Source organism: Octodon degus, unplaced genomic scaffold (genome assembly GCF_000260255.1).
Source record: "Octodon degus isolate 3935 unplaced genomic scaffold, OctDeg1.0 scaffold00410, whole genome shotgun sequence".
Classification (NCBI taxonomy): Eukaryota; Metazoa; Chordata; class Mammalia; order Rodentia; family Octodontidae; genus Octodon; species Octodon degus.
Window position 1 is genome coordinate 50,069 of NW_004524986.1, and position 14,527 is coordinate 64,595.

A 14,527-nucleotide genomic window follows, 5' to 3' on the forward strand; every position below is an offset into this window, starting at 1 on the left:
CGTATCTTTCACCATGCAGTAAACCAAAATCACAGTGGATCAAAGAACTAAATATTGAAACAGAAACATAAAGTCTGCTGGAAGAGAGAGTAGATCTCCTGAAGACATTGGGGTAGGTAGGCAAAGACTTTACAAACAAAACCCTGATGGCACAGAAATTAACACAAAGCATCAACAACTGTGATCTTATACTATTAAAAAGCAAAATAAATTGCCAACAGAGTGAAGAATCTATAGTGCAGGAAATTTTTTTTTCTGGTTGTTGCTTAGACAAGGATTATCATCTAGAATATACAAAGAACTCAAAAAAAATCAAAACCTCTCAAGAGAATCTGAGGGGAATTATACACAAGCAAACATGGTAAACAGATTGAGAGGCAGGTCATAGGGCATATATTCTGTTCTAGCTGTACAAAATACTTTCCATCCCATAGATACCAAATATCAGATTTCACAACTTATCAGAGAACTAAATATATATGTGCTGCTTAAGCAAGCACTCAAAGGACTAAGTGAAACTTGGCAAAGGTTCAAGTTTCCTTACATTTATTTTAGGAAACAAATAAATATGCATGTGACACATTAATCTTATTTTCTAGCACTGTATCCTTAAGAATGTCACTTCAAAATATGGATAAATGATATACTAAGTGGGACACAACCATCACTTGGCATAGGTAATTTAGGCATATAAAACTCAATTTATTAAAATATCCTCAGAACATAGGGGCAAACCCATTATTTTCCATTAATTTAAATCTTGGTTCTTCTAGAGGCAATAAATGACTTCTCTCCTTCCCTGTTTCTCCACATCCCTCTTTTTGCAATACTGGGGAACAAATCCAGGACCTTTAAAGCTCTCTACCACTGTGCTACATTGTTCAGCTCAGTTTATGCCATTTTTTATTTAAACTCATTGAGAGAAATAATGAAATCAGCTTATTGATTGGTCCAGAAGATTCTGGGTACCTGACAGCACTGAAACTAATGCAAGAATTATTTTGATGCTTACTAGGAAAAGGACAGACTGATTTACAGGGAAAATTTCTAGCTGTGTATACTTAAAGATTATCTTTAGTATAATCAGAACGCAAAAATAAAACTTTAGAGGAATACACCAGTGAATAGTCAGTGTGTATAGTACCAGGACCTATATTTCTGAATATCAATGTTGATATGAAACATTGTGAGGCCCTAGGTCAGCAATGATTTGTTATGAAAGTAAGAGAACATGAAAAAAATGTAGACCTAGCAGCATTAGTGGAACACAGTACAAGGAGGATCAAATTTGCATTGGTAAAGAACTAGACCTAGAATATTTGAATTCTTATCCAGATATCTAAAATGCTGATGATAAAACTTAATCCAAAGGATCACTGCAGATTTCAGCCAGTAAGCAGGCCCAGTGTGTGACTGGGGCAGCCCCAGGCCCTCCAGATCTTCATTCCAGCCAGTACGCAGGCCCGGTGTGTGAGTGAGACTGCCTGCTGGTCCTCTGGATCCTCATTCCACCCAGCAGCCAGGACAGGAGTGTGTGCAGAACTTCCTCCATCAGACAGGCCTGGTATGGAATCCCGTGGCAGCACTCCCTGCAGAGAGGCTAGAGGCAAGATCTACTCAGCTAATACAGGAGCAGAACCTCTTGCTAGAGTGACACAGAGGGTTCACCTCCAATGGCTGCAGCAGGAAGAAGTGGAGCACAGCAGCCAGACCCAAGCCACACCCATGTGGAGGAGTTCGAACTTGGTAGATCTGGACCTGGTGCTAAGTTAATAACTACACAAAAGCTCTACACCAAGATCAAAAGACAGTGCTATACAAAATGACAAAGAGAGATATATAGTTACATTCTCTTAACGAATAAAGGGATTTGTTCTAATGGTGTTTGTAAATAGGATATCATGTCCGCATCTTGTACAGCAATTAACCACTAGGAAGAATGCATGCAATGTGTTAATTATTGAAACTGTCCTACCAATTTGATTGAAACTGTCTCATTGCTATTTGTTTCTCAATAAAATTATGGGAAAAAAATGACAAACAGAAGGAGCAAAATGCAGTCTCAGGCCCCAAGCCCACCCAGAACAAATGCAAGAGACAATAGCATAGAAGAAATTGGAAATCAGACATCTGAAATCTCTGAAATAATAGCGTCAGAAGTAAAGAAACAACTGCAGAAAGGTATACATGAAATCAGATCAGAAATAATTTCTGAAGTAAAAAAAGAAATGATAACTATAATGAAAGAAGTTCTATGTATTTCCAAAGAAGACACTGATAAGAAAAAAAAAAAAAGCAGAATTTAAACATGATGGAAACCTTGAATGAGCAATATTGGAAAGAAATAGAATGCATGAATTAGATTCAAAGTGCTATTCAGGAAATCAAAACCTCAATCACAAGCTGGCAAAACCATCTGAATGAAACTGAAAATAGACTTTCAGACCTTGATGACACCATTGCAGCTAGTGAAAAGATAAGAAAAGATCTCTTGAAAACAAGTAGGATGCAGGAAAAAATAATTCAACATCTGCAAGACAATGCTAAGATGAACAATGTGAGACTAACAGGCACCAATGAGAAAGAAAGAGTAAATACAAATGATATAAAAAGGATATTGGCAGGAGTAACAGCAGAAAACTTCTCAAATATGGGAGGGAAAGTCTGACATTGAAGTAACTGAAGCATATAGAACTCCAAATAACATCAACTCAATTAAAACCACACCCAGACATATAATAATCAAGATCCCAGAAATTCAACACAGAAACAGTACATTGAAAACTTCTAGAGAAAAGAAACAGATCACATTAAAGGAAAACCCATCAGAATAATGACAGATTTCTCTTCACAAACCATCAAGTCAAGAAGAGCAAGGAACAAATTACTTCAAGTCTTGCACAAAAAAAAAAAAATTCTAACCCAGATTAATATACCCTGCAAAACTCTCTTTCAAGTTTAACGGACAAGTGAAATACTTCCACGACAAAGAACAACTAAAGAATTTCATGAGAACAAAGCCAACCCTACACAGACTACTAAAAGATATTCTAGAGGGGGATCAAAATGATCACAACTCCATGAATGAGAATGTAAAGAACCCACCAAACAGGCCAAACAATTAAACATATGGCGAAAAAAAAGTATATAACGGCTGATGTAAAGTATTTCCATCAGCATACTCTACAAATGCACTTCTCCTGCACCTTATGGGTCATGAGTCTGTCTGGGTCTACAGGGTGGATATCAAAGATATAGCAGTAGCTGAGTACCACAAGTGACACCTGGCCACCAGTAAGCATCATGGACACAGTCCACATCCACCACATACTAGAACTTTGTGTGATATCCTATCCCCAAACTGTTAGAAGTGCTGCTAATATATTTGCCATTCCAGTATTTTTGCATGTTTTATTCTTAGTAATTCTTTACTACCATGAAAACTTTTTCTTATTTGATATTTTTGTCTATATTAAACTAATCAAGTACTGTGTGAGTACTCTCAATTGATCACAGATTCATACATATGATATACTACATTCTGGCATCTTAGTTGGACTCACAATTTAATTTTAATTTTTTTATTTTCCCATAATTTTATTGATAAACAAATAGCAATGAGACAGTTTCAAATCAAATTGGTAGGACAGTTTCAATATTAGTTTTAATTTTTGAACATTATTTTGAAAACTTTAATTTTGAATTAGGGTGATAGTGCTCATCACAGCATGCTCCGGGTTCTGGGGCTGGCATGGCATGCGCTACCAGGGATCTATCCTGGGTCCTTGCTCTTGTCAGGCAGGAATTTAGAGTGCTGAGTTATCTCCCCAGCCCCTACATAGAAATTTTTAAAACTAAATGGCAAAAATGAAATGTAGTTAAAGCTCCAAAATGTATATTTGAAAAAAAAGCAATTATGTTATTCTCTGCTTATTTTTTGTAAGAATCTCTTTGGTTTATGTCTTGTGCCATGAGTGAAAAGTGAAAATGGTATAAGTGTAATTTAAAACAAAACTGTATTATGCCTAAGATGTTTGATATTCAGACAGATAGTGAGGTTAAGCTCAACAGCTTAGGTTGTATGGTAATAACAATAAGCTTCTCTTCTGGAGAGTTAACAACCTGAGTGTGCAGACCAAAAATTAGAGTAAAAGGAGGGTCACAAAGAAAGCCAACATTTTGGCCCTAGCCTTCCAAGGTCACTTAAGACTCAGGACGTATGAGAAACTGTACTGTAACATCATGTAACTCAGTAGTGTCCCAAATTTTCTGATCAAGGAGATTATGAGGCCACAGAGAAAAGTGATCAATGATGTAGAGTGTGCCTAAGGAGAGTCACATGGAGAGAAAACATTCCCTCAGGCTTTCACAGAGAGCACATTGGCCAAGCAATGGTCATGACTCATCCACATGGCTGACACTGACAAAGGATCTACAATCTGAGATACAGGGTCTCAGGAAAAATCCTAAGGGGATTTGACTGACCTTATCAGATACAAAAGCTGCAATTCTTGTTACATAGGTCTTGCTTTACCTTGGTCTTAACCATCCAGCAGAATAGTATAAAAACGAAGTATAAGAAGTAAAGCCATGTTGTTATGTTGAGCTGTAGGGGACTCAGGTCAACAACTTCTGACACTGTCAGTCATGTGGAAGAACCCAATACTATTAGGGACTACTGGACTCTTTTAAAATATTTTGCTGAGTTCACACACCTATAATATTTAAACAACGGAACTAAACAAAAAAAGGGGATACAGATGGATGACCATTTTGTATCTGTGTATTCAAAATGGTTTAGATATACAGCTACATTCTCTGAATTCAATGAATAGAGGGATTTGTTTGAATAGTGTTTGTAAATAGGATATCATGTCTGCATCTTGTACAACAAATAACCACTAGGAACACATTATGTAATGTGTTAATTATTGAAACTGCCCTACTAATTTGATTTGAAACTGTCTCATTGCTATTTGTTTCTCAATAAAATTATGGGGAAAAAAAAAGGGTGGTAGAAAGCACAGCTAGAACAGGGAACAAGGTCTACAGTCCAGCAATTTCAGAGATGACTTTTGAGGTCTGCACAGTCCTACAGATAACCCACTATAACTACTGGACTATATTGGATTATTTTGATGAATTAATGCACCTACAATATTTAAATGGCAATGGAATATCCATCTCTGACAAAACTAAATGAAAAAGGGGGATATAAATGAAGGACCATTTTATATCTATATATGCAAAATAGTTAGAATAGACATACAGATACTTTCTCTTAATTCAATGAGAAGAAATATTTGTACTAATAGTGTTTGGACAGGATAACATGCATGCATCTTGTACTATGGATAACTACCACAAAGACAACAATATACAATGTATTAATTATTGTAACTGTCCTACTATCCTGTTTAGAAACTGTCTTACTGCTATTTGTTTCTCAATAAAATTAATTTAAAAAATAAAGCAAAACTGTAACCAATTATATAAATGCAAATGGGGGGCCAGGGAGATGGCTCAGTAGAATAAGCGCTTGCTTGGCAAAACGCAAGGGCCCGAGTTCAATCCCCAGTTCCACCAAAAAAAAAAAAAGGAAAAAAAAAACCCAGTAATATATAAATGCAAACACTTTATTTTTTATTGCAAACACTTTAAATGGGTAATTTTCAGTAACTTAAATTCCTAACTTAAAAATTTAATTTTAATTTTTGAATATTGTTTTGAAATATTTAATTTAATTTTGAATTAATATTTAATTAATTTTCTGAATATTATTTAATTTTAATTTGTGTTTCATGTTTTATACTCTTTCTTTGACATACAATCTACTTATAAGACATAGAATGATATTTTCTTCTAGTATCAGAAACTTTAAAAAGTGTATTTCCATTTTCCATTGAAAAAAATAAAGGATCATTGCAGAAACTGAAGGATAAAGTTGGTAAAATGGACACATATAGACTTTTCTGAGCATTGAAATTTTCTCCTAGTAAAATTAGAAGTAATTGTAGGGTTTTTTTTGTTTTTATCCAGTAAAATCTCAAACTCACAGATTTTGATGACTGTTTTCCTATAAATGAACTACAACCCAGCAATGACAGAAATAAGGAAAAAATTTTAACTGCAAGAATAACTGGATAAAATTTATTTTATATACAAATGTAAGCTTAATCATGTCCGCATCTTGTACAGTAATTAACCACTAGGAAGAATGTATGCAATGTGTTGACTATTGAAACTGTCCTACCTATTTGATTTGAAACTGTCTCATTGCTATTTGTTTCTCAATAAAATTATGGGGAAAAAAGCCCAAGCAAAAAACAAAACAAAACAAAACAAAAAACAAAAAACAAATGTAAGCTTAAACTAATTTATTTGTAACCAGAAAAACCTAGAATAGCAAAGGCAATCCTGGGCAACAAAGACAAGGCAGGAGGCATTATAATTCCTGACTTGAAATTATACTACAAAGCTACTGTGATAAAATCAGCATGGTATTGGCAAAAAAAAAAAAAAAAAAAAAAAAATAGACCTGAGGATCAATGGAATAGATTAGAAGATGGAGGAGCAACTCCGAACACACTCAGCCACCTTATCTTTGACAAAAAGGCCAAACATACTCACTGGAAGAAAGATAGCCACCTTATCATTAACAAAAGGTGCTGGAAAAACTGGCTCCCTACATGCCAAAAACTAAAACTTGATCCAGGCCTATCCCCATGCACTAAACTAAAGTTAAAATGGATTACAGATCTAAACATAAAAACAGAAACACTAAATCTTCTGGAAGAGAAAGCAGGAGGAAATTTTGAAGACAAAGGCATAGGCAAAGAGTTCATGAATAAAAATCAAACTGCATGGATAACACTTGAAAGAATTAACAACTGGGATCTCCTCTTATTGAGAAGCTTTTGCTCATCAAAAGAAATTACCAACAGAGTAAAAGAACAACTCACAAACTGGGAAAAGGTCTTAACTAATAAGCACTATGCTAAAGTATGAACTAAATAAAATATAAAAACATGTTTTGAGAAATGCACCATTAAACATAGAATGTAGAGTTGTATCATCACTAGAAGATACAATTGCATATATAAGTATCACACATGAAATCTACCATTGAGTAAAACATCAGTATGCGGTATAAGACTGTACATGATTTAATAGCTCAATGCATTATGTCAGCAGAAAATATAAGTGAGCTGTGATCTTTTAATGCAATCAGTCGCCATCAAAGAACCTGAGATGTGCTGAAGTGAAAAGCAAACTTCTACTTTGGAGAGCAAACTTCTACTTTGGAGTGTATATCTAACTTAGCATGTTTACTGCAGTGTGTTCTTCTTCCTGCCAAATACACTGCCATACATGAATACTCGCTAACACATTTTCCTGAATGCAGTTTGAGTTGTTTGCAATGCAAAACATTTTATCAAAGTCAGTGCCCTCACTTTGACACATTATATCTATTTGACAATTTGTATTAATTTTATAAATAAAAAGTCTAGAAAAATAAATGAAAAATGGTGAGTTACCTAGGTCTGTACAGGCAATAGCATAGGTGTTTCGTTTGAACTTTTTTGGCTTGAATAAATATTTTCATACAAGGGTCAAAATACAGAACAGATGTGTAGGCTCTGAAGGACCACGTCTCTGGAAAACTGGAAGAGAAAATACCAAAAACCACAATGTAGGGGATACAACATTGATTTCTCTTTGAGAATGAAAAATCAGCCTTTATGTGAAAGCTTCAGAAAATTTTATTCTAAAATGAACAATGTCACCAATACTGCGATATTTTGCAACACTAATATCATTAAATGGTCTCTATATACAAATCCTATACAAATTATCAGCATTTTGGTCACAAGTAATATTTCTCTTGATAACAACTGATGCTATGTAAGGTTACATCAATAGAAAATATACTTTCCATTAAAGCAACTGACCGGGAAGCACAAAATCAAGTGAAATAAACAAAATACCTTTCCTATTCAAATATAATAAAAGAACCTTGGCCCGTGGTGGCTGTTCTTATTATTGAAAGCTCTAAAATACCTGCAATCATCAATCTAGGCTCACATGAATAATAAGCATTTCCATTAAGTCATTATAAATAAAGAAATCAATTTAAAGGTTTAATTTGCTTTCAGGATTATGAAGAAATGTAAAGCTTTCTTCTATAAGTGTAATAAGTACCAAAATAAATATTATGGCTGACTGAGAACAGGATAAATTTTAAAAAGAGAGGATGGGAAGACACTGAAGCAAAAGTAGAAATATGTAAATAACCCATGAAGAAATCTACCCTTGTGAAACCACATACTGTTTGGAAATCAATGTGATACTGTATATTAAGACCTCCAGAGACATTCTATATTACAGTTCATTTATGAACTATAAATCCTGTCCAATTAAACAAGAAATAAAGATCACACAAAAGCTCAGCCATGCTTAAGAAGTGATATTTTACACTTCTAAATTATAGAAAATGCTACTACAGTGGTTTTCAAGGTTTAACAGAAAGCAGGGAGCAGTAAACCTACTATTATGTCACAATTCTTTCTCAGCACAGAGACAAAGGTAAGTTGAAAGGAACTCCAAGCCCTATCTAAGGACTGCTCAACAGGATTATGTCACTGCTGGGGGCTGAGGAAGAGAGGACAGAAAGAACTCCAAGGAATTTTCAACGCTGAATATGAAGCCATAAGGAATGTGCAGGTTTCCTGGTCAGACACAAGCTCCATCAGGCAGGATGGGATGCTCGATGAAAGGTCAGGAATGTCTTCTAGTTGTTTAAAAAGAAATTCTCTTATAGGAAGCCTGGAGTAGAGTTTCCCGATATAAATTACATGAAAGTGTGTAGTCTGTGGCAATTATTCCATAAACACTAATGCATACTTAATGTAGCAAGAGGGTGATTGCATGAAGGTGCTGCAGTACAGCAACGTGGATGCTTTTAGAATACCAGCCTGCAAAATTAAGTATCTTTCCACATACAAAAGAGAAGAAAAAGTGTTCTTGATATGTTATAAATACTCCAAGGACTTCTGCCATTGTTTAAATCTGTTCTAGAGCTCTGGAAGTGAAATTGCCTTGGAGCTAACTGGGCAAGCTCCCTCCCTTCACTCTCTGGAAGCCTGAAATATCTCTGCCATTTAAAGGTGAAAGTGAAAAATCACTCTGAACCACATTTGATAATTAGAGAAATGGGTTAAACAAGTTCTGATTTGCACATGTGTGTGTTTACATAGTTCTGATGTATGTGCGTATATATGTTCATGTACACATAAGTATTCTTATACATGTCATATGAACAATAATACTTATATCTTTTGACAGTTTAATTTTTTTACGCATTCAATAAAGACTTATGGGTACTCAAACATACACGCAGAAAAGACTCAAGAACTCCCCTATGTTAGAAGACCCATGGGTCTCAGCATATATACACATAGCTAAGATTTATCCCAGGGTTGCAATAAGGAAATACAGAGGTTCGTAGGGGACAGAATAGGTGGGTCTGAGTCTGGGGGAATCCATCTGCTGGCTTTCTTAAGTCCTCTTCCTCTCGTGAAGTCACACAGAGCACACACTTGTCCCAGCTATGCAAATGCAGCAATATTTCCTAGGCATCTAACTAGGAAAGCTTCCTAAGAGACCCAAGGTCACACAGGCAGCTTCTGGTTGGCATATATTCAAAGCTCTAAGGTCAGAAAAACAAAGCAGATCATCAGCATAAGGCATTCTATTTGTATAATATAGACTCAACTTCACCAGTTAGAAAACGTTTTATATCAGAGTTGGGTACTATTTATCACTCAAATTGTCAAAAGTATTCCTAATACTAGACATCTGCACTATTAAATCTTTTCTCCTTATGGGACTACTTTTGTAAGCTCTTGTTTATTTGTGACAAAGAGAATGACAATATCTCTAATTTATAAGGTCTGTAATAGAAAATGAAGAAGGCTAGTTACAAAAATTGTAATGGAGTGGGTCACCCCCTCTAAGTCTCAGACTTCTCATGGTGCTGGATGAGACCCTTCATGATCTAGTTCATTGTAACCCACTAGCCTCATTGCTTGCCCCAGACTCAGTCTAGCCCAGGACCAACACAGAACACAATGCCTTTTCATCACTAAGCCATGGCTTAGCCAATGTGGTGGTCACTCTTTGTCAGCAACTTTTCTCCCTTCAGGATGCAGCCTTGAGACCTCCCTTTCTCTCAAGGCTCCCTGAGGTAAAGACTTCCTCTGTGCTCCACACCTCCCCTCACAGCCTTTACCACCCTGCATAATGATTGCCAACTTCTGTTTCCATATCAGGCTGTAATCTCCAGGAGGCTAGTGTCTTCACTGACCAATATTTGTTGAGTGAATGAGACTCACACAGGACTTGCCTGGTTTAATTTAGAAAGAACAGCAAAGGATTCTCTACATAAAAAATAGTTTTTAATAAAAGATCATCTTTGATGACAGTGCTATCAGTCTTTATAAAGTCATTCACTTGAAAACTGACATACAATTGTGCTTAAGATGAAAGAATCATTTATTCTACACTCATAAGGAACTCATTCACATACACTATTCAAAGGCTTTTCTTGTTTTTCTTAAATGTCTTTCTTCAATGTCTCCTTACATTTTTTGAAGTTCCCATATCTCTACACCATATTATGTTTGTCTTTCACTTTGGTAGAAGCTGAAAAATAGGAAGAGAAAGAAAAAAAAACTATACACACAGAGACAGACAGACAGACAGAGACAGAAAGATATGGACAGACAGATGGACGAACAGACACAGAGAGACAGAGACAAAGAATCACAAACAGACATGAAAAATAACCCCAGAATTTAAAGGCAGAAACTGGATCTTAGTGTATGGAATGTGACAAGATGACACACACCAGAATCAGTATTACCGCCCCCTGCCTAGACTTGGGTATTCAGTCTCCAACTTGCCTTCTAGCTGTGACTGGGACCTCTTTCCTGTCCTGAGCATCTCACATTATTCTGCTGCTTTTGTGAATATTGCTTCATGGGGGGACATCATGAGTAGACTGGCACAACACGATCACATAGCAGCATTACGAGCACAACATGGGCTATATGGTGAGAGTCTGGGGTGACTAGTTGCACCTCCCTTATCCACAGGGTAGATGGAGTCTGAAAAGGTGAGATTTCTAAAGCTACCCAGGTATTTCTTTAACTCTGCCAGCTCTGGAAACTACTGCCTGGTAGACTGAGTGGACAGGTGGCATACAAAGTAAGTTGACTAAAAGAGGAAAACAGACCTACAAGTGTGTAGCTCTGGGGCATCAGCCAAGAAATATGCCCCTTACATTTATCCACACTGAGCAAACAGATAGAAGAGGCATTCTAGCTCAACAACTGATCCACCTTTACATAGCTGTCCGTGTCCCCGTCAAAACTCATGCTGAAATCCAAGCTCTGTTGTGCAGTACTAAGAAGCAGGAAGTGACTATGCACACCTGAGTAAGAAACGCCTGACTGCACTGGGCAGCACAGCTCCTGGCGTGGCTGCAGGATGCACTGAAGATATGCCAGGGTTCACTGGGTGTGAGTGATGACAGCCACTGGGCTTTCCCCTACACAATATAAAAGAGAACAGAAGAAGGAAGGCTTGCTTCTGTTTCTTTGGAGGAGCTCCAGTCTTTGCCTTCACTTTTGACATTGTCTCCTGGTGCCCAGCACAGGTTCTTCAGTCTTCCATCACAGACCTTTTGGCCTCCTGATGCAGACTTATGTAAAATACTACAACAGGCCCCAGGACTTTGATTAGATCTGAAGGATCTCCAGCACATAGATGGACCTTTTGTACTCTTCCACACCAGACTCTGCAGGTGGCCACTGTAAGCCAATTTCACAAATTCTTACATATTTGTATATGTTGCATTCAATCCGCTAATCCACTAAGCACTGATTGATGTAGATTTTTGTATCAAGAATATTGGGGCCAGGGAGATGGCTCAGTAGAGTAAGCGCTTGCCTGGCAAGAACAAGGGCCTGAGTTCAATCCCCGGTTCCGGAAAAAAAAAAAAAAAAAAAGAACCTCAATACCTGTCACCCGCAAGGTAAAGGAGGAATGGCTCATTTTTCCTCATAGTCTGGAGACTTCTGGGCATAGTCAACTAGTTCCAAGGCATGGTGGCATGGCAGAGGGACATCACATAGGAGAAGTAGTCTACGGTAAAGTAATAGGCTGTGAATGGTGTTGGTTTTAGACACATGTAGAATGAAAGTGTTGTGGGTCAGAAAGGGCTGTACCCAAAAGGCTGGGAAGGCCAGGTTGTTTGTCCTTGAGCGGGCAACATGTGAAGCTGTGAGTGTGGTGCTGAAGGTTGAATATGGACCCCAGAAGGATGGAGAAGCCAGGAATGTGGATTATCTGAGGAAATTTGGAAGGAGAGCAAAACCAGCTCAAGAGGAAAGCCTTGAGACCTGTAACCACATGCAGTGCCACAAGGGTGAAGTGTCACAAGCCCTTTGAAGTTCACATCTGGCCACAGATTGCCTTGGATACTGGACATGGAACTATGGGATATAATGTTTGCCCCATTAAAGTTGATACTTCCTTTGTCCCATTTCTTTCTATCCCCCTATTTGTATGTTTTCGAGTGGGTATTTGTATATTACATATATTGGACCTCCAACCTGCAGAACCATGAGTGAATAAACCTAGAATTTATAACTATTATTATGCATTTTGTTGTAACAACAGAAAATAAACTAAGCCCACATATACAGTCCCTGATTCAGACATGAGCCTAAATACCAGACACTAGACTAAACTAGGTCTCTTTTGCAGTATCCCAGAAGTGTGATAGTTCATTAAAATATATATTATAAGCAGAATTACTTTCTAAATTTACTGGTATATTTCCTGGAAAATCTCTGGAGGATTTTCTTTTATTTTCCCTTTGGTGCCAGGAATTGAAATCAGGACTTTGTGCTCGGCAGGCAGGGGCTGTGCCACCAAGCTAAATCCCCAGCCCTGGACTTCTTAAAATTGAAATTAACAAGGTCTGTACTACATTAAATATATGGGAGATAGACTTTTATGCCTGCATAAATACATGCATGGCATAGAGACTTCTAACTAATATAAATCCTGAACTTTAGAGAGACTAACAAAATTTAACTTTAAAGTATACTTAAGATAAATGTCAACCTAAAGAGATAATTTAAAAAGAGAAGTCCTAAGTTACACAAAGTAATAAAATGTTTCTTTTGTGACAAAGCACAGCATGGTAATCGGCATATTATAATGATCTGAAGCTGTAACTTTGATGTGCTCCTGCCAGCCCAGCTGCGGCATAAACCAGAAACATTCTGAAATGCTGCCCGTGATTGTCGATGTAAAGCAAGCTGGCAGTATGGCACCTGATTTCTAAACATGACTTCGGACAAAATTTCTGCTGCATTACTCTGTATTATATCATCACTTTTAGAGCTGGGTTTTTTAATAGATTTTTCAAGCTGCTTCAATCCTCTCCATAGTGAATTCCATGGTTATGAACAGCCCTGGGGACTGGGCCAATTTTATGCATGTCTTTTTAAAAACTAGGTTCTGTGCTTTTTTCTAGTTTCTGACAAAGTTCAGTAAGTATAACATTTATGAGTAGAAGATACTATGTCACTGAAAGTAATAGCAGTGCAAGGAAATCATAGGCATAACAGGCCACTTGGAAACGGACATATAATCCTAATCCCCCAAAAAGGACATCAAGACAGACACCATAGCAATTACTGGGCTTTCATGCTTTGAAATGAAAAAATCTCAAAGATAACAGAGGTGTTTTACAAATATCTGAAAACTCTATCATTACTAGTCACTTTCCTATCAACCTGTGTTGGCCAAGAAGGAAAAGGACAGAAAAGAGGAGAGAGAAGACAGAAGAGAGAGCAGAGGGGGCAGAAGGAGCCAGGAACAACAGCGCACTCTTCTGCAGGGTTCCACTTCTACATGGTCCATCCAGTTTCTGAACTCATGCACAGAACAACCCACTGATGAGCAGGTCCCCACGATCCAGTCGCCTTCCACACAGCACCACCATACACTCATGAGAGTTCATTTTATATCTAAAGCACAAGACACTCCCTCCTCACCCTAATAAAGCTCCATTGCTTTATTAGGGATGGAGGGTAGTAGAGTCTACAACTAAGTTCCAGCATCTTTCTATCGAAGTTTTGCCATATCATTAGAAAATTACCTGACACTAACCTTCTACTAAGTCTATCTTAATGAATTAATTTTTGCTTGCTTTATACTAGACAGTGTCCTAGTTTCCTGTTACAGAAACTGAAGGCCTTGGGGGTTCAATCCCCGGGCTGGCCATGCCCACCCCGCCCCTGGAGTGTAAAGAGATGGCAATTGAGAGTGGGCGTGGTGGCGTGCCTGTACTCCCAGCTCTTAGGAGGCTGTAAACAGGCGGATCACTCTGAGTGCAATCTAGTAGTGAGACCCCAAACACCCTGTAGACCCCTCCCTAAAATACAAAAAA

General features: G+C 37.4%; 1 protein-coding gene across 1 annotated transcript in view; it reads right to left on the reverse strand.

Moving 5' to 3' along the window:
- Morc1 (MORC family CW-type zinc finger 1) overlaps positions 1-14,527 on the reverse strand; it is a gene marked incomplete at its 3' end in the record, with an annotated part of 77,890 nt that overhangs the window by 19,155 nt on the left and 44,208 nt on the right. The window contains exon 9 of the mRNA XM_004648428.1: positions 7,539-7,664. Coding sequence (XP_004648485.1) covers positions 7,539-7,664 — 126 coding nt within the window. The remainder of the gene's footprint in view (positions 1-7,538; positions 7,665-14,527) is intronic.